General features: G+C 37.8%; 2 protein-coding genes across 14 annotated transcripts in view; one reads left to right on the forward strand and one right to left on the reverse strand.

Annotated features, from left to right (window-relative positions):
* The window catches only part of limch1b (LIM and calponin homology domains 1b), a 107,633-nt gene extending 86,214 nt beyond the window's left edge, over nucleotides 1–21,419 (reverse strand). For all 9 annotated transcript variants that reach the window (XM_083561476.1, XM_083561472.1, XM_083561474.1 and 6 more), the window contains exon 1: nucleotides 21,094–21,419. In XM_083561476.1, the coding sequence (XP_083417602.1) occupies nucleotides 21,094–21,198 (105 nt within the window). In that variant the 5' untranslated portion in view covers nucleotides 21,199–21,419. The remainder of the gene's footprint in view (nucleotides 1–21,093) is intronic.
* Nucleotides 11,525–27,037, forward strand: LOC310737272 (transmembrane O-methyltransferase homolog). 5 transcript variants are annotated; one of them, XM_083561518.1, is made up of 7 exons: nucleotides 11,525–11,809; nucleotides 24,134–24,393; nucleotides 24,493–24,689; nucleotides 24,992–25,149; nucleotides 25,232–25,412; nucleotides 25,571–26,135; nucleotides 26,670–27,037. In XM_083561518.1, exons 1-5 carry the CDS (start codon nucleotides 11,802–11,804, stop codon nucleotides 25,386–25,388), a joined length of 780 nt encoding a protein of 259 aa, XP_083417644.1. In that variant the 5' UTR covers nucleotides 11,525–11,801; the 3' UTR covers nucleotides 25,389–25,412; nucleotides 25,571–26,135; nucleotides 26,670–27,037. The 5 variants fall into 5 exon arrangements, with proteins under 5 accessions (XP_083417644.1, XP_083417646.1, XP_083417648.1 ...); XM_083561522.1 differs by lacking the exon at nucleotides 11,525–11,809 and adding an exon at nucleotides 23,099–23,407; XM_083561521.1 differs by lacking the exons at nucleotides 11,525–11,809; nucleotides 26,670–27,037 and adding exons at nucleotides 23,099–23,407; nucleotides 23,750–23,800 and having other exon boundaries at nucleotides 25,232–26,308.
* The last annotated feature ends 639 nt before the right edge of the window (nucleotides 27,038–27,676 follow it).

Raw genomic sequence — 27,676 nt, forward strand, 5'->3', positions numbered from 1 at the left:
CTTTACACTCACAGCAAATCAATTCACAGTTTAATTGCACACACATATCATGACATTTATCAAATATTGTGCGCCATTTAGAAAAGCCTCCAGGATCAGAGCATCTTTCTCACACACTTCACATATCATATACTGTACTGTATCCAGAGCTCATCTGACCTCGGTTTCACATGTTCGTGCTCCATATAGAGCTAATTTCCTCAAACAAGAATACTGTAGCTCCAGGATTGTTTGTTAAGTCCCTCCAACTTCAAGGGGGGGATACCAAGTTTTCCTTTTGGTTTCTAAGGTTCATTTTATGAACAGATTCACCAGCATAGGTACTGCCTAATCCAAATGCATGTTCACCCAAGGTGTAAATGAGTGTGTGAATGTGCGAATGTCCTGGTGGTTCCCACTTATCCTGGATGTAATGAGCACTTACATGCTATTTCAGTTTGAAGAATCGGAATATTTTCAGTTTAATATATACACAACTCAAATATTTAAAAGAAAGAAAAAAACCCTTTCAAATAATAATCATCATTATCAAAATTTATTTTGTAGAGCACTTCTTTCAGCTTCTCCCATTAGGGGTCGCCACAACGGATCATCCGTCTCCATACTCCCCTGTCCTCTACATCTGCCTCTTTCACACCAACTACCTGCATGTCTTCCCTCACCACATCCATAAACCTCCTCATTGGCCTTCCTCTTTTCCTCCTTCCTGGTGGCTCCATCCTCAGCATTCTTCTACCGATATACCCCGTGTCCCTCCTCTGCATATGTCCAAACCAGCTCAATCTCGCCTCCCTCATGAGCTGTCCCTCTAATAAACTCATTTCTAATCCTGTTCATCGCCGTCACTCCCAACGAAAACCTCAATATCTTCAGCTCTGCTACCTCCAGCTCCACCTCCTGTCTTTTAATCAATGCCACGGTCTCTAAACCATACAACATCGCAGGTTTAGCAACAGTCCTAAAAACTTTCACTTTCACTCTTGCAGATACCCTTCTATCACAAATCACTCCTGCCACTCTTCTTCACCCACTCTACCCTGCCTGCACTCTTTTATTTACTTCTCTAACACACTCTCCATTACTTTGCACTGTTGATCCCAGGTCCCTGAACTCCTCCACCTTCACCACCTTTTCTCCCTGTAACCGTACCACTCCACTGCCCTTCCTCTCATTCCCACACATGTACTCTGTCTTACTCCTACTAACAGAAATCACAATATCATCCGCAAACATCATAGTCCGGGGAGACTCCTGTCTGACCTCGTCTGTCAACCAGTCCATTACCACTGCAAACAGGAAAGGGCTCAGAGCCGATCCTTCTTGCAGTCCAACCTTCATTTTGAACCAGTCTGTCGTTCCTACTGCACACTTCACTGCTGTCACACTGTCCTCATACATGTCCTGCACCACCCTCACATACTTCTCTACCACACCTGACTTCCTCATACAATACCACAACTCTTCTCTTTGCACCCTGTCGTACGCTTTCTCTAAATCCACAAATCCACAATGCAACTCCTTCTGACCTTCTCTATACTTCTCCATCAACATTATCAAAGCAAATAATGCATCTGTAGTGCTCTTCATCAGCATAAGACCATCTGCTGCTTACAGATGGTCACCTCTTCTCTCAGCCTGGCTTCCACTACTCTTTCCCATAACTTCATGGTGTGACTGATCAACTTTATTCCCCTGTAGTTACTGCAGGTCTGCACATCTCCCTTATTCTTAAAGATCGGTACCAGCACACTCCTTCTCCATTCTTCAGGCTCATAATCATGCATAAATCAAGGCAATGTTAGGAAGGTAATCAGGAAGCACAGACGCCCTTATTAGGAGTGACTTACAAATATCTTATTTATCTAACTGAGCAGTTAAGGTTGGGGTCTTACTCAAGAGCACAGGAGTGGCAGCTTGTTGATCCTGGGATTTGAAATGACACACTTTCAATCATATGTCCTATGTCATACCCACTGACAGTGACTATTTTAATACCACCACAGGGTTCTTATGATAATGTAAGCATTAGTGTGAAGCTACACTTTTATTAAATTAGTGTATTAGAATAATGAACAGAAAAAAAGTGTAACATTAGCATTAAAATGGATTTCTATTATAAAAATTATGTTCTCAACACAGATTCTTCTGTCATATAAAAGGTGGCTTTACATTATATAATAGAATGCTGTAGGATGGATTGGGTCACATTCTGATAGACATGCACACTGTATAGCAAAAATTTGGACACCTGACCATACCCATACTATATGCGGATCTTCTACACAACCCACAAGTTCTTGTTCCAGCCCTAATCTCAACCCCACTGAACACCTTTGGGGTAAACAAGAAAACTGAATGCCAGGCTATTTTGATCAGTGTCTGACTTCACTAATGCTTACTCAGATGAATAAAAATAGAATTCCTCAGCCACATTTCAAAGACTAATGGAAAGCCTAACCAGAAGAGTGGAGATTTTGATAACACAAACGAGGACTACATGTGGAATGGGATGTTCAAATAGCAAATCTGGGTAAAAAGAATCTTTATTTCAAATTGACTTGTGATTTTGCACTTTAGTCTACCGACGCAATCTACAATCCTTCTGAACAACAAAAGTCCTACATAGATTTGATATTGTTCTTTCAATGCGATCTTCCCCCCGTACTAAAGCGAGTAGGAATAGACACTTCTTTGCAGTAGAAAAGCCTGCTCATGTGGAGATGTGAGAAAAGACACTCCGCATGTGAACATGTTCACAGTCGTCCTCCCGGCAGCACAGTCTTTCATCCTACTATCTCACAGCTTCTGATGAGTGAAAGATTGTGAAGGAGGGAGATGACCGAGAGAAACGTGTAAGCAGCTTCAAAAGTGTGCCAAGAGTTCTAATGTTTCTCAGCCTTTTGAAAAGTGCTTTCTTGAATTTTAGAGATTGCTCTGCAGTACTGGACATCAAGCAAACACAGTTATGTTCCTCCACTGTTCTTCAAAACACACAGAGTCGTGCTGCGAGATTCGAGCAATTTACCTCTTACTGTGCGCTCCCTATAGTTCTCTACAACATACACCCTTCTATCCACATACAAGCACAAACCTCAGTAGACTTAAAGAGAAAAACAAGTTATGGGTTGTTCACATTAAGCTTGTTTAGATTACTGGCAATATCAACAAAAACAGACATCTTGAAAAATCAATAAGGTTGACAGAAGTTTGTGTCTACAATCCAATGTCTGCACTGACCACTAAGTGTCAAAAATGCTAGGAGGCAAATGGAGGTGGCAGATGGTATTATCTAATTATCTACAGAAGGACATCTGGCTCACAGAATCTCAAGTTCAGTGACAGCCAGTTACTCATGACCCAATCCCAGTGACTTAACACCCCAGATGCATAATTGCAAAATGATGGGTGAGCCATTATCCCATCTGTCCAGAGGCCAATATCTGATGAAAGCCTGCACAGCACATCATGATCATGACTGTTAAACAACAGAATAAAAAACTGACTGTGTTTAAATGACTAAAGCCAACACAAACCAAGTAAAATCCGTAGCTCAAACAACTTCATTCAACAATGCTTACATTGGTAACAATAAATTAGCACCTAACTATTAATGATAATAAACTGCAAATAGCTGTTATATTTCATTTAGGGCTGCCGCTATCAATTATTTTAGTAATCGAGTATTTTACTGATAAATCCATTGATTAATCTACTAATCAGATAAGAAGTACTTTTTCCTCATTGAAGAGCAATACTAAATACACAAGAGAAAATAAGACCGGTCTCTTAAAATGAACAAGTAACTTGTTTACTTTTTAGAAAATTTTTACATTTTTATTGCTGAAATTGCAATCTCTATAAACTAAACCCATTTTATGTCATATTATGTCAAAATGCAAATACAAATATATAAATAAAAAAATCAATACAAATATGAAAATCGATTTCAAATTGATTTTTAAAAAAGGTAAAAACGCACTGTATGGTGTTTTCTTTATGTGTGAAAATTTGAGGTGATCCCAAACTTTGGAAACTTTCTGTTGTGTTCTTTGGCCTGAATCTTCTCTTTGCCCCTCGCTGTTTTCTCCACATTTTTCATTCTGCAGGTCTTCTGTGTTTACCTGTCCAGGGGTCATATTTACTGTATAAACGTGGCGTAAGCACAAAACAAGGGTGAAAATATGCAGCGTTTATAAAGGAAACCTCAGAGTGGTTCAGAGTTTAGCTGGTGGTGCGTCCATACTAATGGTCCATGTGGAAACACAGTGCTCCATGTGTAGTTAAATGGACTAAATAAAACATCCAGGCAAATAATTTGCCTCAATGTTTTTTTTTTTGTATTCAAATTACTCGAGGAATCATTTCAGCCCTAATTTCATTTGCAGAAAGCTAATTAATCATAAAGGCATTTAATGTTTATTACAACACTACTAATTCAGTCTGAGCATGAAAAATTCTTAAAGCATGACAAAGTAGGTTTTCCTCTAAAACCATCACGTCAGAGACTAGACACACCCTTAGGGCCTACTGAGCTTCCAGAAAAGTCTGAAATACTTCTGGAAGCTAAAACTCATTTTTAGTTAGTTTGAGTTTCCAATAGAGGACCATTTCCAATATGTGACTAACTAACATGGACTTTATTATTTAACCATGCTGTGGCATTGAGAAAGCAGTTTACTAAACATAAATTCAATGCAAATGCATAAATTTGAAATAGTAAAGTGCTGCAAATAAAGAAGTTTATCACAAATCTGGTTGTAGATTTGCTGTGAATTTAGAAAAATGATGGACAATCAGTGCCATTGCTGTTATTAACCAATTGGGGAATTAAGCACAACATAACACGTTTTACTTGGTGGTTTGATGCTAAAACCTTATACACTGTTGCTTTATTATAAAATGCACTTGTAACTTGTGTGGCTCACTTCCTAATGGTAGAGTTGAATCTTTTTATGGCAGTCCATAGCAAGTTATTTTTTATTATTATTATTTTATTTCTTTAAGGCAGTTGTCAAAAACTTCTTATTCCCACCAAAATTACTGAATACAATGAATATTATGTCTTAATATCATATAACATGATAATAATAATAACATATTTGTTATAAGAACCTTCTGTGATACAAATAACAATGGAATACTCTTTTTTTAAGAAAACGATGATATTTTCGGGGGACTTGTGCAATACTGAAATTCCCCTACCATTTAAAAACATGTAATCATCCAGAAAAAAACCCCAAAAACAAAACAGGATAAAACAGGAAACAAATATTTGCACCATGACAAAATTATGTGGAGTAGGCTAGGATGTAACGATAGTGCCAGTTGTGTAGTGTTCATAATCAGATTCTCAAGACAGCACTTAGTAATTCCTGTAGTAAATTTGCCCAAGCACTGTGTCTTTATCATAACCGATCTAAAGCCATTGCTGCTTAACTCATTTGAAAGTTGTGAATGTGTACTGTTCACAGTGTGAGTTACCATGTGGAAATGGGAAACAAACTGACTGACTAATTGTAACACATACAGTACTGTTTATTTGTTGGCTCATTTTTAAAACAAGACTGCACTTTTGGCATATTTTTGAGTGATAACTCATTAACTACTACACAAAATGCATAAAAGATCATAGGTCTGGTAATATAATGTAATACGAGTAAATAGATATCATGGCAGTTTAAGATTATGTAGAAATGAGCAAACTGTTGTTGGGTTCTAGCAATACATTTTGGAAAAAAGAAATTGGAGATCTAAAAGTGAGCATGGTCTACGGACTGTACAAACTCTGTGGCACTGAATGCCATTAAGAGGATAAGAGTATCCCCAACATATAAATCACAAGCCCAAAGCAAAGCCTGGGAGCCAAAACATCCATTTGGAGTCATAACATCTAAACGTATTCTAAAGCGCTAGAGGAGAGTTGCTTTGGTTTCCAATGTCCCGGCGCTTGTCCTTCTTAGAGACTAACAGGTTTGCCATTTTACACCAGAAACAAGGCACCCAGTGTTTGCCTATTTATTTGTGGATGGTTAGCTCATTTCCATTAATACTTCACATCCAGGTTATTATAAATGCAGCACAATGTGCTGAACAGTGCTTGAACGTGCTCACAAGTGTGTACACACACACACGCCTGCAGGCTGTTATGATTGCACCCCTTGTGTTAAGAATAGGGCTTTGAGAGCAGGAAAGGGAGAGGCATGACCTAGAAGAAAAGAATGAAAGCTCACTTTTATATGGAGGAAAAGAGAAAGGAACAAATGACAGAGAGAGAGAGAGAGAGAGAGAGAGAGAGAGAGAGAGAGAGAGAGAGAGAGAAAATTAAAGAATGGCAAGATTATGATGAGGGATCTTATTCATGAGGGTTGGATAAACTGTGCAAGTAGCAATGCATGGTCAAATCAAAGGGGGTCTATCACACATAGACACACAAACACAATCAACACAATCATACACACTCCTGGGTTGTACAAATATGAGCAAAAGTATCACTAACATACAAAACATCATGCCCCTCCTCCTTCGGTCTGCTTCTCCAGCACCCCATATTTGCACGAAACCCCCTGCAGCCCTAACGAAAGCATTAACCTGATTTCGAAGAAGGTCATGAACTCCAGACTATGTGCGAGTGTGTGGAGTGACTGAAAATAATTCCCTTCACTGATCCACACTCATATTTCATACCCCACACTGTGAGCCCTCATTCAGGAGCATTGTGAGACCACAGAGTCCCGATCTGCTGAAGAAACAATACAGGCTTATTTGAAAAAGGCATCTTATAAAACCAGGCAACAGTGATGCTAGCATGTGAAAGACCTGCTTGGGGTTTCATAAGGTTTCAAAACAGAGTCACACGCAAAGCTTACATAATCAGTCCAGTAAGCGATTACGCCGTTAGCTACAGTGATCGGTTTGGTTTTTGGGTCAATAAAATGTGCCGTAATTTCCGGATAATAAAGCGCCCCCATATATAAGCCACTGAATTTGACAAAGATTTTTATTTTGAACATAAATAAGCCGCCCCTGTGTATAAGCCACAGGTGTCTACACTGAAACTAATAAACTTTACACAGGCTTTAACGAAAGACAGTGTCTGTTACACAGTGTAACGGGTGAAATATGTTGTGGCTCCTTTAAGAGCAGAGCGCCATTTTGGGAATAGCCTGTCACCTTTTTTTCTGTATTACTGCATGTGTGCAAGGCTGAGGAATATGTCCTAATTATTTTCTGATGCTCATTTCTAAGTTTCTTTGACTAACCCGTAATGCTGTTGCCAAGAAAAATAAAAAAGCACGAGTTTTGGAAACTTATCTGTGCTTTTCTCTCGAGAGTTTATCTTTTTATATGGGGAGTGGTGGCTCCAGCGGTTAAGGCGCTGGGTTGCCGATCGGAAGGTCTGGGGTTCAAGCCCCGGTATCGCCAAGCTGCCACTCTTGGGCCCTTGAGCAAGGCCCTTAACCCTCTATGCTCCGGGGGTCCCTAACGAGGGAAATATCAAGGTCCGTGATGTCGGAGTGACGTAGGGCCGCCTTCCCGTGGGCTCACCACCTGCAGGAGGGACCGTAAGGGACGGTGCTGTGAGGATTGGGCAGCAGTCGAAGGCGGGGGCCTGCTTAGACTGCTGCCCCCGCGACCCGAATTACGGATAAGTGGGAGAAAATGAATGAATGAATGAATGAATTAATTAATCTGTGCTTATATGGTTTCTGTTGCAACTGGAGTTAGCGAGCTATCCCATGACCCAGACTCAACGCGTTACAACGGCTTGTATCTAAACAGTAGCATACCATGAAAGTCATTGTTCATCGTCTTTCTCCTTCCTTTCACAACTATTTCTCTCGAGAGTTTATCTTTTGGCATCGTCGTGCGTTTAAAAATCAACACCGGTGGAAGTTTTTTCCCCCGATGCCGTGCAGCTCAGCTCATGTTATGAAGCTCAGTTTTTTGGCTTGAAGTTTGTGAAACTGGGAAAAACCCAGGAAAAATCCATAAATTAGCCGATTCGTTGTTTAAGCCGTGGGGTTCAAAACGTGGGAAAGAAGTAGCGGCTTATAGTCCGAAAAATACGGTACATAGTATAATGTAGTGCAAGTAGTTTCCACTTTCTTCCACTTACACATTCCACTAACTGACTTTTTGGCATTGCTGGCATCTGTAAATGTATTAGATTCCAGGGACACAGACTAAATGCACACATTAAAATCCATTGATAAAGAAGAAAATCATCAAGGAAATCTTTAAGTCCTTTTATTGTTTTCTCTAAAATATACAGAATACGTCCCGTGAGCTTTGATTTGATTGAATTTTCAATGAAATTTCTCATAATGTGTGTTTCAAAACTACAGTGAACTCTCGTTTGCCCACACCTAAACCGACACAACATCTTCGTTTATGCCCGTCTTTTAGGAGGAGGAAAATGGGGTTTACCCTCACCAGTTTTCTCTTTTTGGGTCAATCTTTTTGGTAAACCACCAAACGTGTGCTGTGCTATAAATAGCCAACAACAGAGAGAAAAGAAAGCGAAGCCAGTGGAGAACAGAGAATGGTGATGTGGCCCTGTAGGACCTGTGTGCACATGTCCAAGCCACAATAGCATATGCCCAGAGAAAAGGTTTGCTGGGAAAGGGAAACCCCATGCAATATGGTGGAGCAGAGGTGGCAAAGAAGACAAGCAACAACCAGAGCAAATATAGAGTGTGCATTAACAGCAACAGAACCTGGAAACTGTATGATGCCCAATGTAACACAGCTGCTAGGTTCTAGCTGGCAAAGGCAGCTATGTCTGGTGGTAGAGGGGAAGAGGCTGCAGAGACTGCTTCACATAACTTTATGGCAACCGATCAGACATAACATCATGACTACCATTATGACCATGTCGCCAATTCACCACTGTTCCTTCCTTGAATGACTGTTGATAGATACTGACCATTGCAGACCAGAAACACCCCACAAGAGCTGCAATTTTGAAGATGCTCTGACCTAATCTTCACGCACTTACAATTTGACCCTTGTCAAACTCACTGAAATCCTTACACTTACACTAGCCTGGAAGATATTTAACTAACTTTTGGGAGTTTGCTCCACAAAGAATGTTTTCAGTAAATGTCTCACATACTAAGAAGCCTCAGTCGGTCTAAATTCCGACTTCAGAACTGCTTGGCAGCAGATACCAAAGGCAAATAGTGCAAAACAAGGTTTATTCGTGTATTCTATTTCCTGTTAATCCAATCCAATTACAGGCTGAGTGCACAAGAACTGCTGGACTGCATAGTCCTTTTTAAGAAGCTCAATTCAAAAATGCTAAAGACTAATCCTGTCACTGAGCCTGGAAGTACAGTTGCCATGCTTCCACAGGCAGCATCCCAAAAAACGTTGAGGTTATTTTCTCTTTCTCTCTCACTCTCTCGCTCTCTTTTGCTCTCTCTCGCTCTCACACACACACACACACACACACACACACACACACACACACACACACACACACACACACACACACACACACACACACACACACACGGCCAGAAACAAACCAAAGTGTAAACCTAGAAAAAGCTACTGACGCAAAGCCGACACAGCAGCACTCTGAGAAAGAGAGAACTTGCCAAAGAAAGAGACCTTTTCATTTACATGCTAATGGGAATGATATATGTGACAGAATGCTAGATTAGCAGATGAAAGAAGACTTTAAAGAGATCACTAGAGAGGCATCAGATTTTCTTCCTCCTGCATCTGGAGCCCATCTCATTGAAGGTCCATGGGAAATTATTTTGTTTGCTGAGAGTCTGGACTGTCACAAGAGTCATCAACAAAAGACAGATGTCTAGAAACAAATAAAATATGAAGAACACACCGTGGAACAGATGCAAAACTCCAAACTTAGAATGTATCTCTGGTGTTTATCTAGTGTTTATCTTTACAACTAGAACAAACATGGTAGAATGTTTTTAATAATGGGTGCAGATTTTAAAGCATTTTGCTGCTAAATATTAAAAGACCCTGAAAAACACATTATGGTAACAAATGGGATCTAAGTTACATATAGACACCATTAAGCTTCTAAAACAGCATGGCTCCAATTGCTTGCTTTAATATAAATAATGGGATTGTAGCTACTGAAACATTATTTTTGTAACATAATTTACATAAATACTCCAAACAATTGAAGTCTTACAATAGCCTATGCAGTGTCTGACCAAAAAATGTCTTCAACTGGATTTAACTAAATAGGTAGGATTCCACTGGATAGCTGTGTCAGCTGATGCAGTGAGTAGTCTCTTATTTCTTAAACTCCCATGCCGGAAAACATATCCTGTGGTCGTGGAAACAATGTTTCAGAAGGGTCAAATTATTGGCCCGCATCAATCAAAGAAAACAACTAAGGAGATTAATAAAACTACTAAAATTGGCTTAAGAACTGTCTAACATGATTAAAACCTGAAAGGGTAGTGGTGAACTTGATTTTCGAGGAAAAAATGTGGTCCGAAAAAAAATCCTAAATAATCAAGATTAAAAGATTAATGAATGCATAAAAAAACAACACTACGCTAAAAATCAAAGCAAAAGGCGGTTAAACAAAATATTGAGTGTACTTTTTTGGCCAAGCAGTATGTAATACACCTCCGGTAGCAGGGCTTTGTAACATGGACAGTTTGATTGACGCAGGTTTTTTGCTGGTGCCAAAGTCCAGTTAAAGTTCTATAGCAGGTCACTCAAGAGCTGCCCTCAAGATCAACTATCAGACATTGTCATGTGGAACAGGTTTAAGTCTCTTGGTTCAAGAGAAAATCTAATGTTACCACATCAAAAGACATCCTATATAACTGTGTATGTCCAGGTTTGTGCTAACAGATTGGGAAAAAAACACATATGGCTGGAAATGTCAGGTGTATCAGTAATGATAATCCTGATTAGTTTATATTTAAAGCAGTAGATAATAAAAAAAACTGCTTATTTTTTAAATGTGGGCATTTTTGCACATTTTATGGCTTTATACCTTAAAACGGTTTATACCTTAGACCTTAGACAGAGTGGGCAAAACTGACACTACGTGAACTGTATTCTTAGTTATTGATTAAATTCTCAAAATATTAAAGCTCTTTTAAAGATTTTGCAAAGGACATTGTAGCCAGAATTGAATGGACATCTCCTGACTATTTTTCCACAAATTCAAAGTTTGCAATATTACAGTAGAGGTCTAAAGATCCATATTTATTTTTTTTTTACTTACATGTTTTCACCCACAACTTTTAGCTTTCATACCAGATGACTCCTGGGTAAATGCGCAACAAAACGGGCAAAATTTCTTATGTGGTGTAAGATTTCTTCAATGTTATTTGAGCTTCGATCCATTAGTAATTTTTAAAGAAGTGTATACATATGTATAAGTATAAACTGAAATTTTGAGAAGTTCAGTGAGTTACAAGTCCCTTAAAGTAACATATATCCGAGTCAGTAGAAATGGCTGGTGCTTTTGGTACAGCGACAGGTTGGAACACAACACAGAAATGGTCCACGCCTGTGTTATTGCAGGATTATGCAATCATGTAGACCGCTGTGTTTAAAAATCTGAATAAAATATCTTTGGTTTGAATATATTGGAATTTTCCAAAAGACAACCATTTGGCAATGATGATTTAACTGGTGATAGAGTTGAAGACAGTGAGAGAAGTGGCTAGATAATCAAACTGCATTTTAAGCTTTTGAGGTCTGACAGACTTTGCAGGTGCTTAATAGTACTAAATGAAAAAGATGAAGAAAAATTATATTGAAAATGAACGAAGGAGGAGGACACTGTGCATGAAATGACCAGGTAAAACAGCTGGGTTTTTTTCATTTTTAGTGTGTGTGTGTGTGTGTGTGTGTGTGTGTGTGTGTGTGTGTGTGTGTGTGTGTGTAAAATAGAGAAGTTAAGTAAGATCATGTGTTTGTGTTTTTTAATTAGCGCTTGAGTGATTGGTGTGCATGTGTGTACATATTTCTGTCTCTGTCTGCCTGCCTGTCTCTCTGTGTGTCTGTCTGCGTAGGAACAGTATAGGCCTACTGGGTGCATTTGTGTGTGTGTGTGTGTGTGTGTGTGTGTGTGTGTGTGTGTGTGTGTGTGTGTGTGTGTGTGTGTGTGTGTGTGTGTAAGAAAGACAGAGAAAGAGCGCAAGAGTATCTGTGCCTCTTTCTGAATGGCTCCATTCATGGTGGTGTTCTTGATCAGGGCTCAGCATAGAACAATACAGAATCTCAAATCTGTGTGTGTGTGTGTGTGTGTGTGTGTGTGTGTGTGTGTGTGTGTGTGTGTGTGTGTGTGTGTGTAGGAATTGATGGTTGGGTTACAGCTTTCTGATAGAAACATCAGAATCTGTAATTTGATGGCTGCCAAAACATCATCTTACAGAAATGAAAATAAAACCGTGAGAACATTTCTTCATCCGAACACAACCAAAATGGATACAGCCACATTCTAATCAGTGATTATCATCCTCACTAATAAGCCAATACCACAAACCAGGCTCGGTGTTACACTCCTTCAGCTAAAGCTCACAGTGTTTCTTCTCCTACAGCAGAAGCTATACAGTGTTTCAACAGGCCTGGGTGAGGGCATGTGTACTAAGGGACATTGATGTAAGAGTTTGGGTAATGCTGGGTTGGGTTTGCATGAGGAAACCCTGTGTATCAGGATATCATGGAAAATGCGTTTTATTTAGAAATTAGGGTAAGGATAAGAAGCCACTTTTGCTCACATTATTATGGAGTGTTTTTTCAAAAGGTATCATTTAAAAAAATCATGGATGTACATTTTCCTAAAAAAAAATTTTATGTTAGCAGGGTTACAGTAAATACTGTAATAGATATCAAAACGTTTGTAATAAAAATTGCCCAATATGTAATACATATTTGCCCAAACCTACACAGTACATTAAAATCAGAAGCTAGTACAAGTATTTAGTTCTGCAGCTATGTGGTTCCTGCTCTAGAAAATACAGAACATATTGCTCTGGTTTGTATTTAGGGCCTTTCTCTTAGCTGTGTGTCAGACTCTTCTCATTTTCCAGTCAAATGCAGAGCTATAAGAGAAAAGTGGGTTAGGCAGTCAAGAGCTGTTATCGTGGGCAGATTATGAGACAAAGTGGAAGGATAGGCAAGCGAGCCTGTTGATATATACGTGTAAAGTGTGAATGTGTGTGTTATGACGTAGCCACCATTATCCCTTAAAAAAAATAGAAAAACATAAAAACTCCAGCTCCCAGGTTTCCATCCCTGACCCAAACACACGCTCAGAGATTTTTTTTTTAGAGCTGAAGAAACGTCCTACTTCGGCTCATCATGACCCACTTAGACAATAAGCGAGGGACGGTGGAGTGTATAACAAGGCTGAGCAAGTGTACTGAACTAAATGCACTAACAGACTAAAGACAGTACATATAATCAAACAAAATTTCTTACTAACGCTAATAAACAGTTTAGATAGCTAAGCGTAAGAATGGGAACAGCGCCAGCTAACATGGATATGCATTTTTAAAGATTCATTATACATTTGAAGAAAACTATTGGCAATGTGTAACATTGAATCTGGACTTTTTTATGATAACGGCAACCTCTGAAAATTAGAAGTTCTCAGCTTTAGATTTTATTGGTTAGAGCACAAACAATCTAATTCCATAGCCTGTGTGTGTGGATAGAATACAAGACAACACAACATTTGGGCCTAACAGCATATCAAACCAATCATTTGATTATTTTAGGCCTCAATACAATTAAAATAAAACTTGAGTATTAAATGCATTTCATTTTGTTACCTCAGAGTTGGAACACATAAACCAAAAAAATTTAAATACTGTTTCAAACCTAACCAAGTGACTGGGAATATTTTTATTTGACACATTTTAGACCCAGAGAGTCTTCGATGCAGCGCATCATGTCCATGTCAAATGCTTTTTTAACACCAGCAAGGGTCAAGCAATGCTTTTAGTGAGTCTAGTTCTTTAGAGTTTAATGAATATATCAGTCTGACAGTCTGCAGTCCAAAATAAGTCCCCTTGGTTCTGAAACAGGTATTTGGACAGACATTTACAGGAGGTTCTGTCAAGTGAAGAACTTTAAGAGAAAAATCAAGATGCTAAGCTAAGATTTTCCACTGAAACTTGCAAGAGTTGTCCAAATTCTCAATTCAGGACTCTGCTTCATAATTTGATGATGACTGGATGAACTATACCATTCTGTGCACAATACATGAGTTGGTATTTTACATGTTTTAATTATTAGGGGGGGGGAAGCCAACCCCTTATATTAGTCCATTAGATTAAACAGAATTAACTTCAGGTGAATTAATATATACAAATGTTTACAGTTTACAGTTAAACAGTATTGTTTTACTGCAGGGGTAGACATATACTTAATTTATTCATCTAGGCATTTGAGCTAATAAAATTCTAGTCTTCATAGTCATGTTTTGGTTGCCTTAAAAGGTTCATTCTCTATTCTTCTAAAGAAATAGTACCTATTATCTCATACGGTAAAGTAGTTGCAGTGTAAAAACTTCAAATTAATTCAGACTAAATTAAAGTGATTAAGCATAAGTGAGCACATAATTCAGATATTATTTAAAATATTAAAAGATTAATAAATTAATAATATAAAACATTCAGTTCTGGTTAGTGCCTATATTTTTTCTAAACATGTTTATCTGCAAAAATTGACTACAATATAATCAGTGCTAATGCTAATTCAATGCTAATTTCTATTAAAAACAGTTCTAAAGGTCATCCAGATCAATCCTTATATGATGTGTGAATTTAAGTAGATAGCTGGATTTTAAAGCATAGATGTATTACTTCAACGTGAAGTAAATTCTGTTAAAACATGACTACATCCCAAAAAAGAAAAAAAAAAGCTGCAAATTAAAACCTGAAGGCAGGGACATGAAATTTTTCCCAGGCACCTAAGCTACAGATTTGTCCCTGAAGGAAAATTATGTCAAACAATGCAGTGTAGAAACAAGTCAAGAAATGTACAGTGTTGATTTCCAGAACCAGCCCAGCAAAAGCTTTAATACCCACCCCTGAATCTCTTACCATCTTCCCAAACTCCCCCTCTCAAGCCATCACCACCACACAACCAATAAATCCCTGGGCTAATCAGTGATCTATCCCTGGCCAGAGGCCAAATATAGACATTTTCAATTAAGCCACAAACTGGCTCTTTATTTCAGGCACATGATCAGATATTGTTGTTAAATGTTAGTCAGTGCAACTGGTTCTATTTAAAACTATGGTTCTGATTGCAGTTTCAATGTGCAGAAAGATCTATCCAAGCATACATGAACAAATGAGCTTGCACGAACATAATGTGGTGCAACATTAACAAACAAGCAGATGTAAATCATGAACAAACCTTACGTTTTGCCTCGCCAAAGAAATCCAAAAGGGTCCAGGGCTTCTATCTGAAATGATCTGCTAAATTAAGTTTGGACCAGGCAACAATAGTGCCTTAAAAGCTTTATTGCTATTGGGATACACTTGCATTACTGAACTGATATGCATTCTACACATAGAAAAGTTTCAGTATTTTTAATTGTTTAATTTATTCTTGCATTTTGTTTTTAAATACAAAAATTAATTCTATGTTGAACAAAAAACCTAGAAATGATTAGCAATTAGTATCTGCTTGTGGTAACTAGAATTGACCCTTGACCCGAGGTCCACATTTCAGAATAAACAACGTATATTGCATTCAAGGCCACAATGCAACTTGTAAATTTCCTGCCTACAACCAGTAAAAGATTCAAAAGAACGTTGCCTGGACTTTTAACTTTTTATTTACAATCAGTAAAAACCTCTCACAATTTCAACTCTAATTTGGAGTAGTACTTTTAACTACCAGGTACTTTCCTATTTACAGAATCAACATGGCCAAAATCAACATTGTCTCTCACACACTGTGAATGGTGTAATGTCCACATTCCCCACTTTAAAATAAGTTTATAGCAGTATTAGTTTCGAAACAATTTGGATCAATATAAAGACACAATACTTGGTTACATCTATAATGATCGCCATTAAATAATGTTTTAAGAAAGAAATCATCAATGCAAGAGTTATCACTCTTGTTACTAACTTCAAATGGATAGTTCATTGCTAAGCTACTTATGGTTTTTCTTGTTGCTGTACTGCTATTTCGATCCAAAACGTTTACTAATGTAGAACAGTGCATATAACTATTCAGGCTTGTGACTGTAGAGTGCAGTAGACTTTTCTGAGCTTTACATACTCTGATTGCACAAACAAAATACATGCTTTATTTCCATGTTACACAGAGGTCCCAAGGTGAAAAATCATTACAACAAATTACAGTTTTCAGGCCACCATGAGCAAAGTATTACTTCACTCTTTCAGTGTGTTAAGTTCATTACATTACTTGTCTAACATGAGGTATGGAGTATAAAAACATGCTCAGCTATGATAAGACAAGAAGTTCCAGAAATCTCATTTAAAAAAGGAAATATTTCTTTCCGTTAGTAAACAGACATACACATAGTGAACAAACCAATGCTAGATTAATAATAACTGTGACTCGTGGCCACAAAAGAAAACTCATAACTCACTCTCTGGAAGAATTCTCCAAGTTACTAAGAAAGAACACCTTCTCATGTAACTGCTGAGACAAAACATTATTTTATTTATAGATTTTATTTTTAACTCTTGCCTTTCAATGTAAAAATCTTCCATATTGTAATATTCATGGCGCTAAAATGGTAATGGCTAAATCTGGGATTCAATCATTTTCACTATTATAATCATAAAAGTATTTTCGGCGATCATTTAATTGTCACTACGCCCAAAGAAGCCAGTGTAAACACTTCCATAATGCTTGTCCAAAAGGCCATTGAAAAGAAGGCAGCATATGATTAAAGGAACAGCTACAGATATGGTACCGACAATGGTGAAAAAAAACAAAAAAAAAACAAAACAGGCTAATGTACAAAAAGCAATATCCTTATCAGATCATGTGCGCTTTTAAAATTGTTTCTGTATTTACACAACCACATTTTCTATATATGACTGGATTGTGTTGATTGACAATTATTTTCTTTAATCAAAGCAACAGAATCTTTATCATACAACATAATCTGACAAAAAACAGAATATATGCTACAGAATTTTCTGTGATGAGTACTAAACTTTAAATTACTTCTTTAATCACAGAGCAAAAAAAAAAAAAGTGTAACATGACTTAAGCTGGGAATTATTCTATGCAGAACCATATAATGGCTCACACCATATAATGGTTCAACATGCCCAGAGAAGACTCCTACTCCAGTTGAGGATTAGGAGCCTTGTTTAAGGGCCCAGAGGTAGCAGCTTGATGGTGCTAAGATTTAAACCTATGACCTTCTGATCCAGAGTCCAATGCCTTAGCCACTGTTCTACAAACTGCTATTGTTGTAGCTCATTCTTTTAGCTACCGGTAATTGAAAACTATTAACAATAATACACTATATGGATAAATTACTATAAATAACTTTATGGTGTATCACATTTTGTGTGTGCTTTTTGAACATTATATTCTATATATAGTCCCCATTTGCTGTTACAATAACCTCCACTCTATTGGGAGGACGTTCTACTACATTTTAAGTGTGCTTATAGAAATTTGTGCCACAATGGTTTTAGGAAAGTCAGGTACTGATGTAGGGTGAGGAGGCCTGGGGTGCAATCAACATTCCAATTCAGCTCAAAGGTGTTCAGTAGGATTGACATCAGAGCTCTTTAGCGGGCAATCAAGATCTTTCACTCCAACCCATGTGAACCATATATTCATTGAGCTCGGTTTGGAGCGGTCATGTTGAAACATGTTTGGGTCTTCTAGTTTAAGTGAAGGGAAAATATAATGTTACTGAATCCAAAGACATTCTATACAATTGTGTGCCAATTGAGTTAAGTGTCCCAATATTTTTGTGCATATAGTGTTTAAAGTGATGTCCAGATTTAAATACCCTGTGACTAATCAGGCTCGGATAATCCAACTTAGGTCAGGGAAATATTGTCTTAAAATATATTTCATTAAGCAGAAAAAGGAACTCCTGGTGGATATAATTAATTAAAATTTACATATGAGATTATGAGTTAGGACTTTAGTGAATGTGGCCAATATGTACATATTCCACAGTGCAATTGAATTCCTGGGTCTGATTGTTTATTATGTGTTCATTATGTTGAATAATAGCAGCTCTGACAGCAGTTCTGGCTGCAAAAGAAGATATAGGTGTCAATTGCAATATTATAGTTTTATGGTAGATGCTTCACATATAAAGCTTTTTAAAAATGTGTCATTGTTGCTATTGTTAAAAGCAACATTTTAAGCATTTGTTAGAAGCAACATTCCTCCATTTTGAAAGTGGTATATTTTAGACAAGAGAACATCTTCAGGAAGGAGGTTTCTGTGTTTTACTGAAACATGACAACCTTTATTTTTTCTTGTTAACTTTAAGAGAGGAAAACGAGGATGGCAAGGGAACAATTTCCAGCAGTTATAACAAGATTACAGGAAGTAACTTGTTTTAAGGACGTTCCACCACACAAAGTTACTATAAATGGACAAAAAATGCAGTATGTTGTGGTTTAACAAATAAAATATTAGTCCATACCTAAACCATACCAGAAGTTGTTCATAGTTGCCTGTGTTCCAACAACAACATTTTTGAGTTCAAGCATCTGTTTGCTGCAGGATGGATTTCTTAATTGCGTAATGGTGTTGCCCAGGGCCATGTCACATGTGTTGGCATCAAAAACAGATTCTGTGAAAGTTTTTAAAGCTTTTTTTTCCCCTGTAGAGTTTCAGTTGAGACAGAAGAGAAATACGAGTACAGAAGAGTTTCTGTTTATACACGTTTGCGCAATTGCAGAGACGGTAAATAAACAGACGCGACCGTCTCCTCCTAACAGTGTAAAAACCATCCCAAGTCCATGCCAAAACCACAACAGGCATCCACATTGAACCCAGAAGCCATTAGCTTTTCTACAACAAGCCACCAAGGCAAAAAACAGTAACCTGCACTCAAAATGAGAACCAAGTAAACAATTGTTCGAGGCATTTAGCATAAAATGCTAGAATACCTGAACTCATCCAGGTTATGAGGGAAGCTAAAGACCTGGCAAATATGTGGCATTAATAGAAGACAGAATGAGTAGAGTTAAAGACAGCAAGGTATCAGTTACATCAACAAAATACAATTATGATCCTTATCGAAAATGCTAAGCAGACCAAAGTCGAGGAAAATGGATCCGGGCCTTTAAAACATTTGTTAAATTTTCCTAGCCTTTTAGCAAAAATCACTCAAAACTTTTAATCTGCAAATGAAAGTTGTAGTAATCAAGCTTTTTAATGCTAACTAAGTGCACTAAATATTTCACACAAATCTATTACACAGATGTGAGATTTGAACATACCTTTCCACATGCTCTTATGAGAACTTTTCTGTGAAGGTTACACTGTACACATGATTTAGGATTTGGATGTAAGGACTTGTGATCATTCAGACACAAGCCATATAAGTGCAGGCAATGACGATAAGCGCGGAAACATAACTGCCTGTTTAATGAAAACATATGTCATTGGCTTTGTAAAAACAAGCCACCAAGGCAAAAACTTTCAAAAAAAATTGATGCCCCAATCAACAATTGTTCAATGCGTTTGGAAGAAAATACCAGGCTACCATTAATCCATTACATTTATGAGGGGAGCTAAAGACCTGGCAAATATGTGACATTGATAAAACATAGAAACCAGATAAATGCAAATGCATACCAGATCAAAAAAGCTAAATTACTATTATGGTCATTATATTCAGCGCTAAGCAGACCGAAAGTCAAAGAGAATAGTTTGGGCCTTTGGGACATTTTGCTGAGTTCCCTAGCCTTTTGGCTATTATTCTGAATAATGAGGTGACCTCAAATACAGTATCTCTCAATCTGCAAAAGGAACTTAGAGCAATCAAACTTCTTATGGTTAACTAGGCGTATTGACCATTTTACACTTCTATCACTGAGTAAATTATCATCTTGCCCGTCTTCTATAAAAAAAACAAAAAAAAAACAGCTCATCTAAAAATAAATAATAAACAGTGATATAAGGTAAAACTGGTACACCATCTTTCCCAGAAACATATTTCCCACTACTAATGATACGCTGTGTTGTCAAAAGTATGTGGACACTTGACCACCCCATCCATATGTGATTTTTGAACATCCCATTTCATAATGCTCCGATTATAAACTTTACCCTTTTCTGTGAAATCTACACTGTACACCATTTCAAAAACATAAACTGTACTCAAAATGAGGCATCAGGCAAAAGTTAAAGGTATTTGGCATAGAATGCCAGGATACCTGAATTCAATTTGTCGTGAATTGATCAAATTCACGAGGGGAGCTAATATTGCTACTTGATGTTGAGCGAGGAGACACGTGTTTCAGTTGGAGTTCCAGTCTATCCAAAATTTGTTCAGCAGGGTTGAGGTATGGTCTTTGTGCATAGCAAAGAAGTTTTTCCACACCAACCTTGGCAAAACCATGTCTTTTGGACCTCTTTTTCCCCAGAGAGGGAAATAGTAATGAACCACATATCAATGTGTCCGGTGTCTTTAAAGTTTTTAACCATAGTTAACCATGAAGACAAGTATTTTTGAGAAAGTAGCATAACATTAAGGAATTAAAAAAAAAAATCCCATTTATTACTTAATCATAATGGATGTAGCATTGCTTATACCACTCAAATTGCATGCTTTTTTTTTTTTTTACCTTGACCACCAGTTATATTTTCTCTAAGAAAGAAAAATCTGACATAAAAACATCCCTAAATGAAATGAAACCATGTGGTGTCTAACACTCCCACGTCTGTTATTTCAACAGGTGACTAGTCAGGCTGTCTAAATTCCCCAGAACAGTGTTTGGCAGTAATGCAGCAATGATCCATTCAGTATGCAGTCTGCGCCTAAGTTGTAAACAAACCCTGCACACGCACGCGCGCACACTCATACACTGGTGAAAGCAGCATGACTGGGATAACCTGCAGCCTCGGGCGACGTCGCGGGCAAACAGCACGTACCTCGATCCATTTTCGGGACTCGCGCACGGCCGGTTCGGTGGCGTCGTCGCAGTGAGGATGTTGCGGATGGAGCTGCCGTCTAGCATCCGACCCAGGGCTGGCCATTTAGCGTGCAATGTGAGCGTTCAACTCAGGCGTGTAGCGCAGAAAGTCAAGCGAGCCTGCAGCAGAGCGATCCAGCCGCCAATGATGCGTGGAATAAAAAGGAAAGTTTTGCGGGTTGACGCCCCCCTGCGCCCGTGCGCTCGTTGCCGCAGACCCGCACCGCACTTGCGGATGAGCGTCCCCAATGCGCCCCGCCCACTCCCCCGCGCTGCCGTGTCATTCCGTCACAGAGGAGCGTGTCATACAGCCAATCAGAGGCTCGCTCGTAGTCGAAGCACCGCCCTGTTCCGCACACACCCAACTCGGCGAGTTTAGAAAACAGTTTGCAGAAACAGTGCAGGGTTTCTTAAGATTTGGATCATTCATAATGTAAATCAACTCAGTTTTATTTTTTGAAGCGCTTTGTCCCAAATTATCTTTACAGAGATAAACATTTTAAAACTTATATGTTAGTGCTTATAAGTTTATCCCTAATGAGAAACCAATGGTGACAAAAAGAAGTAGAAACTCCCTGAGATTACATTTCTGGCATTTAGCAGATGCCCTTATCCAGAATTATATCATAAATACAGCTGAACTGCTTTGGGGTTGAGGGCCTTGATCAGGGACTTAGAAGTGGCAGCTTGGTGTGGCTGGGATTTGAAATCACAACCTTCAGATCCAAAGTCCAAAGCCTTAACCCCTAAGTTACCACCTAACATGCTTATGAGGAAGCAATCTTGACAGGATTGACAATCAAAAAGGAACCCATCCTTATCTGGGTTTCACCTCATGTCCGTTCATTATAGTTTTATCATTGTTGAGGTGTGCTGTTCAGTGAAATGTTTACTGATAGTCACATAAATGCAGAAATGTTCATGCAATGTGGAGCCCTGAGCCTTTAAAACAGATTGATCATATTAATTACAGTCCAACTCCATCCTCATAGTTCTTGAGTTGCTTGAGTTAAGGCTATTGCTGTAAAAAATATCCTCAGCTGCAGTTCTGGGTGTCTCCAATTAAAGAGAACGCCATCTAGAGGTGGGGCATTAGGTTTAATACAAACATTAACTAGGATCTGGAAAGACAGAATCACTGGTCAGGAGTATGTATAACTTGACAAAGAGGAAGAGAGGAGAAAAAAAGTAAATGCATGAGAGAGAGAGAGAGAGAGAGAGAGAGAGAGAGAGAGAGAGAGAGAGAGAGAGAGAGAGAGAGAGAGAGAGAGAGAGAGGGTTTTTTTTTTTTTTGGGAGGGTGAAAAACATGCAGACTATATAATCATATGTAATTATAATAATACCCATAAATGTCCATAATAATATAAGATAAATAATTTTCTCTTATATTTCTGATAATTACTCATCACTTGCTCCTGCACCCCTTCATGACCCCAGCTGGAACCGCAAAGGTTTTTGTTTATTTGTTCATTGTTTCTTGATTGTTATTACTAACATTTCTATCCTAATAAATAAAAGAGAATGGAGAAATCCATTTCATGCATGGTCTGATTTGGAAATGCATAATCAAAAACATCCAATACAACAAGAAGAATAAGGTTTGAATCTGACTGAAAGCAGCACCAAACTTTTTCAGTTCATTATCTGTTAGATATTTTATAACGATTGCTTTTATTGATTTCGAATAGTTTTTACATTTTTAAAAATCACGTTTCTGTGTCTTACTCTGCAGTAAAATTGAATGAATATAAAGATGAAGTAAAATAGAAAGGTTTTTGAGAGACAATTATAACATAAATTAGCTTTTATTTTGATGGACAAAGACATATGTAAGAAGGTTAGAGTAACAAATTGTCTTTCCCCGTCTGCAGTAGTGATTATGGGTCAGAAGGTTTAACTGCCCTCTAGTGGGAAATATTTGCACTTCCTTCTCGATTTCTTTTCCTATTACTCACTACCGCAATGATTTTCTTGTGCTGCACTTTACCTTTAAGGTTACCATGGGAAACGTTCATATGCACTTTGGTACTTCCTTGGTTAAGAAGTGCCCATGTGCTGTTAGTGTTTTCTTCAGCATTTAAGTCAGACAAATAAACTGTTCAAAAACAGGTGTCGTGTAACTAACAGATGGACCTGGCAACTCAGGCTTTTGTTTTTACCAAACCATTTTGCATGTACACACACACACACACACACACACACACACACACACACACACACACATCTGTGTATATAGTAACTGACACACACCCACAGAGGTTCTTTTGGCTGGTAAGTTTTCATTTATTGTCTCCAGAAAAAAGTAATTTTTTTATTTTTTTTATTTATTTATAGTAATTGTTTCTTATAGAAAGCCTTTGTTATTGTTTTGTTTGTTTAATTATTTGTGCTGTGCAAACATTAGAAAAGTTAAATACAGACCCAAACCCAAAAATGTAAATATAAACAGAATGCAATCATTTGCAAATTTTATAAACCTATATTTTATTCACAATAGAACTTAAAGGAACCGAACAAATGTACAACATCAGAAAAAAGTAAGGTCATTTTGGCCACAACAGGTCTATTTGATTTGCAAATCATTGTATTCTGTTTTTATTATATCTTACACAGCGTTCAGGGTTTTTTTGGAATTGAAGTTGTATAAATATGTCATTGTAAGAGGTATGTAGTCAATTATTTGGCTCATTGTATTTTCATTTCATTTAGTCATTGTGCTGTGCTGTAGCAATAAAATGTCTTTCTTAGAAGGACCTTTATTATTGCCAATAATAAAAAATTTTTTACTCACATATTATTATAACTAATATTATACTTATTGTGCATAGTCTTACTAATCATTCTATAGTTTTAAATTAAAACGTTTGTGTGTGTGTGTGTGTGTGTGTGTGTGTGTGTGTGTGTGTGTGTGTGTGTGTGTGTGTGTGTAGGCCTTTCTGACACTTATGGTTTGGCTAAGTTTAGTTTCTAATGGCTTTTTTCCCACTTGCCCATCAGGTCCAAAATCATGGTGTCACTGATCCTGCTGTCTCTACCTCTTCTTCCTGTGGTCATTACACTTTGCCGCTCCCCACTACGGGCCTTTTATCACTTTGTGTATGAAAGCGTGCAAAAGATCCTACGTAGGAAAATATGTGTCAGACACACACATGCCTACATCTTCTCTGAGTGTACCCATGGACAGGCTGAAAGTGTGCTGGCCACGTTCGACTGTTACATCAAAAAACACGCTTCTTTCAGCATCGGGCCAGAAAAAGGTGTGTGTGTGTGTGTGTGTGTGTCCGTTCTCTTACGAGGATGCTTTGTGCAAACCGCTGCCTTTATAGTGAGTCACTGAACTCCAAACATTTTGTCAGGTGTGTTCCTGGATGAGGTGGTACGACGTGAGGCGCCTCTTCGGGTGCTAGAGTTGGGCATGCACTGTGGCTACACCTCCATCCGCATACTGCGTCTGCTTCCCAACTCTGGTAAACTGCTCACAGTGGAGGTGGACCCGCTTACTGCAGAAAAAGGCGAGGAGATCCTGCTTGTTGCAGGCTTCAATAATTCTCAGGTACATGGAGCACAAAAACGTGTTATGAAAGCAACATTTCTTCTGAACTGCGCTCCTATTTTTTATGTATCCTCTTTGCCATTCTCACTTGGATGAATCCATAATCCATCCATTTCTTAACACATGTCTTAAGATGAATTATTTGAAACGTTTTGACATTCTTGTGGCCCAGTGCATTGTTTGTCCTCAAATTCATTCCCAAGCTATTATTTAATTCTCTTCAAATCAAGTCTAATGTATTACATGGAGCCATATAATTTCGATAATTTCCATTACTATTAACCTTTTTTCATCTACCTTAGTTTCAGGTGCTACCCTGCTCCTCAGCTGAAGCCATCTCCAAGTTAGCTTCTCACCTCAGTGAGGACCGTTTGGACCTAGTGGTGATGGATCATGACCCTGAGCAGTATCTCCCAGACTTTCTGGCCCTTCAGAAAGAAAATCTGCTTTCCAAGCGCAGGTCTGTTACTAAAACTGAGCTAGTTATTAATGCTGATGTACATTTTTAAACGCATGCACATTACTATATTTTCTTTGTCTAGTGTCCTCATATTAAACAGAGTTGTGGAAGCTGGAGCTCAGGTTATGCTGGAGTACTTTACCTCTAAGCCACATATCTACACCGTGTGCCAGATTGTTAAAGACATGCTGGAGATCCACTGTCGTACAGACACTCATCTACACAGAGAAGAGAGTTAACACTATACAGACTGTGATTTTTGGGCTTAAAATATTCATTGATGTTCAGTGCAGAAATTCCTAAACATTTTTGGCAGAAATTCCTAAATAAGAGTTTTCAATGTTTTTTAATTTTCTTTATTAAAACCCTCTTATTATAAAATAAAATGTAAAAGTTCAAAATGAATATTTTAACTAAATAGAGATTAATAATAAAGGTATGTAGTTACCTAAGGCAAGAATAAAACCTGGACCCATGACCATGTCCTCTGTAAGCAAAACCCTTTGTGAATATCAATTCTCCAATAATTGACACCTAGCAGAGCAAGTTTTCTGGAGAAAATCGTATTAATGATCATCTTCTGTACCATCTTAAAAGGGTTGGAGAGACTGAGAGTGGGAGCCTGAACCATTCCCTTTCCTTTAACTTCTAAACCATTGTTTGTAAATCAATTACAGCTTTTTAAAATACTGTATATATAGCTTTCCTCATGTGGGCAGATTCTTCCAGTTTAGACCATGGCTTTATAATGTCCTAAAAGAGATGGCTATAGTGTGGCAGAATAACAAATGTATTATATTAGTTAATTGCATAGTTATAATAAAAAGCATTTAAAATTAAACTGATTTAAAATGGTCTTATAAACAAAGAAACTCTAGTGTTAGAGGTTTTCCTCCATAATGTTTTGTGAGAAAACATTTACACCTGAGTTTCTCTTTCTCTATATTTCATTAAAAACACGTTATGTAGCAGGACTAGATGAAACAGCTGAAAACTGGGCCAGCTGATATTTTTTCAATCTTTAACTGACCAGTTTTAGTGTATTTACCTTTACATTTTAGCACATAGCAGACGCCCTTGTCCAGAGTGGCGTACAAAATTGCTCCTACTATAGCCTGTTTTGGGCTGGTAGGAGTGGAACTAGCAAACTTTCCCCCTGAAAAACTGCTTATTTGTGTGTGTGTGTGTGTGTGTGTGTGTGTGTGTGTGTGTGTGTGTGTGTGTGTGTGTGTGTGTGTGTGTGTGTGTGTGTGTGTGTTTTGTGTAAACTCCGGAGGCTGTTGTGGGTGAAACTGACCCTCTTGAAATCTGTCAGCAGAGTTTATACACAAAATTGACCGGTTGGATAAATGCATGAATAGATAAATGCATGAACTGGCATGAACCGGTTGGATAAATGCATGAATGAAATTGAACAAAGGTGTTCCTAATAAAGCGATGTCCAAAAGGTGGCAATACAACTGGCACCTTTTGGACTGCTGCTCGTGCAAGTTACATAATGAAGTTTGGGTGTAATCCAGTTTTTTCTTTTCCAGTCTTGTCTCTTTTTACAAATATGCTGACACAACGGTCCTGTCATTTCCCTCTAAATATCAATGAGTGCATTGAGGGTGTGTGTGAAGCCCTCTGATATACTGGTGTTTAATTTACAGTGTTTATCTCTTTAAGATTGTTCCTCAGCTGTTTCACCTATGTTGTAAATAAATGGTTGGCTTTCAGTGTTTCTTTTGCAAATTAGGTTTGTTTAGTTTTAACTACAATTTGCCTTTTAGGCAGATGAAGTTCAGTGTTCAGATTAATACTGTGATTTAAACATGTAATAAGTGATCCAAACATTATAAACCAGTCATTCGTTGCTTAAACAAAAGACAACACATGAGGCTTTAAATGGACTTTAATTTTAACACATGAGGCTTTAAATTATGATTTTAATGGTTTATTTGTCCTGATTCATATTGTCTGTAAGAACAGGAGATCAAAATGTTAGGAGATTGTCTATATTAAAATGGGGCAGTTTTCCAAAATCAGGATCAAATTATATACAAGTCAAAAGTGCACATTTTCTTTAAGATGCATTCTTCCAGAGCATATAAAACTTTCAAGCTGAAAAAAACCCTAGAATTTTTCATGCATTTATTTATCCTGAGTAAATGCAGCGAATTCACAGATAAAACTGATTTTATGTTTACTAGATGGTCATAACAACACTATAATAGGCACTGCAAAAGTTTTAAGGAAATCACAAACTATCACAGGGGTCTGACGATGAGATTGGGATGCACACAAAATAATTTCTTTTTTGACAATACTTAAACACGATGGCAGACCATGCATTTGGTACCTCGGCCTTCAGTGGGAACTTACCCGACTTAATCAACCTCTTAATACGACCACTATCACGTTGCAATTATAGAAACCATCAATAATATACAAAAATGCAATATAACAACGTGTGGAATTACAGAAAGAGAGGCATTTCACATTTGGAAGGTGAAAACCATTTTACTAATGTACGCTCCAAAACTCT

This window comes from Silurus aristotelis, assembly GCF_946808225.1.
Source record: "Silurus aristotelis genome assembly, chromosome: 14".
Classification (NCBI taxonomy): Eukaryota; Metazoa; Chordata; class Actinopteri; order Siluriformes; family Siluridae; genus Silurus; species Silurus aristotelis.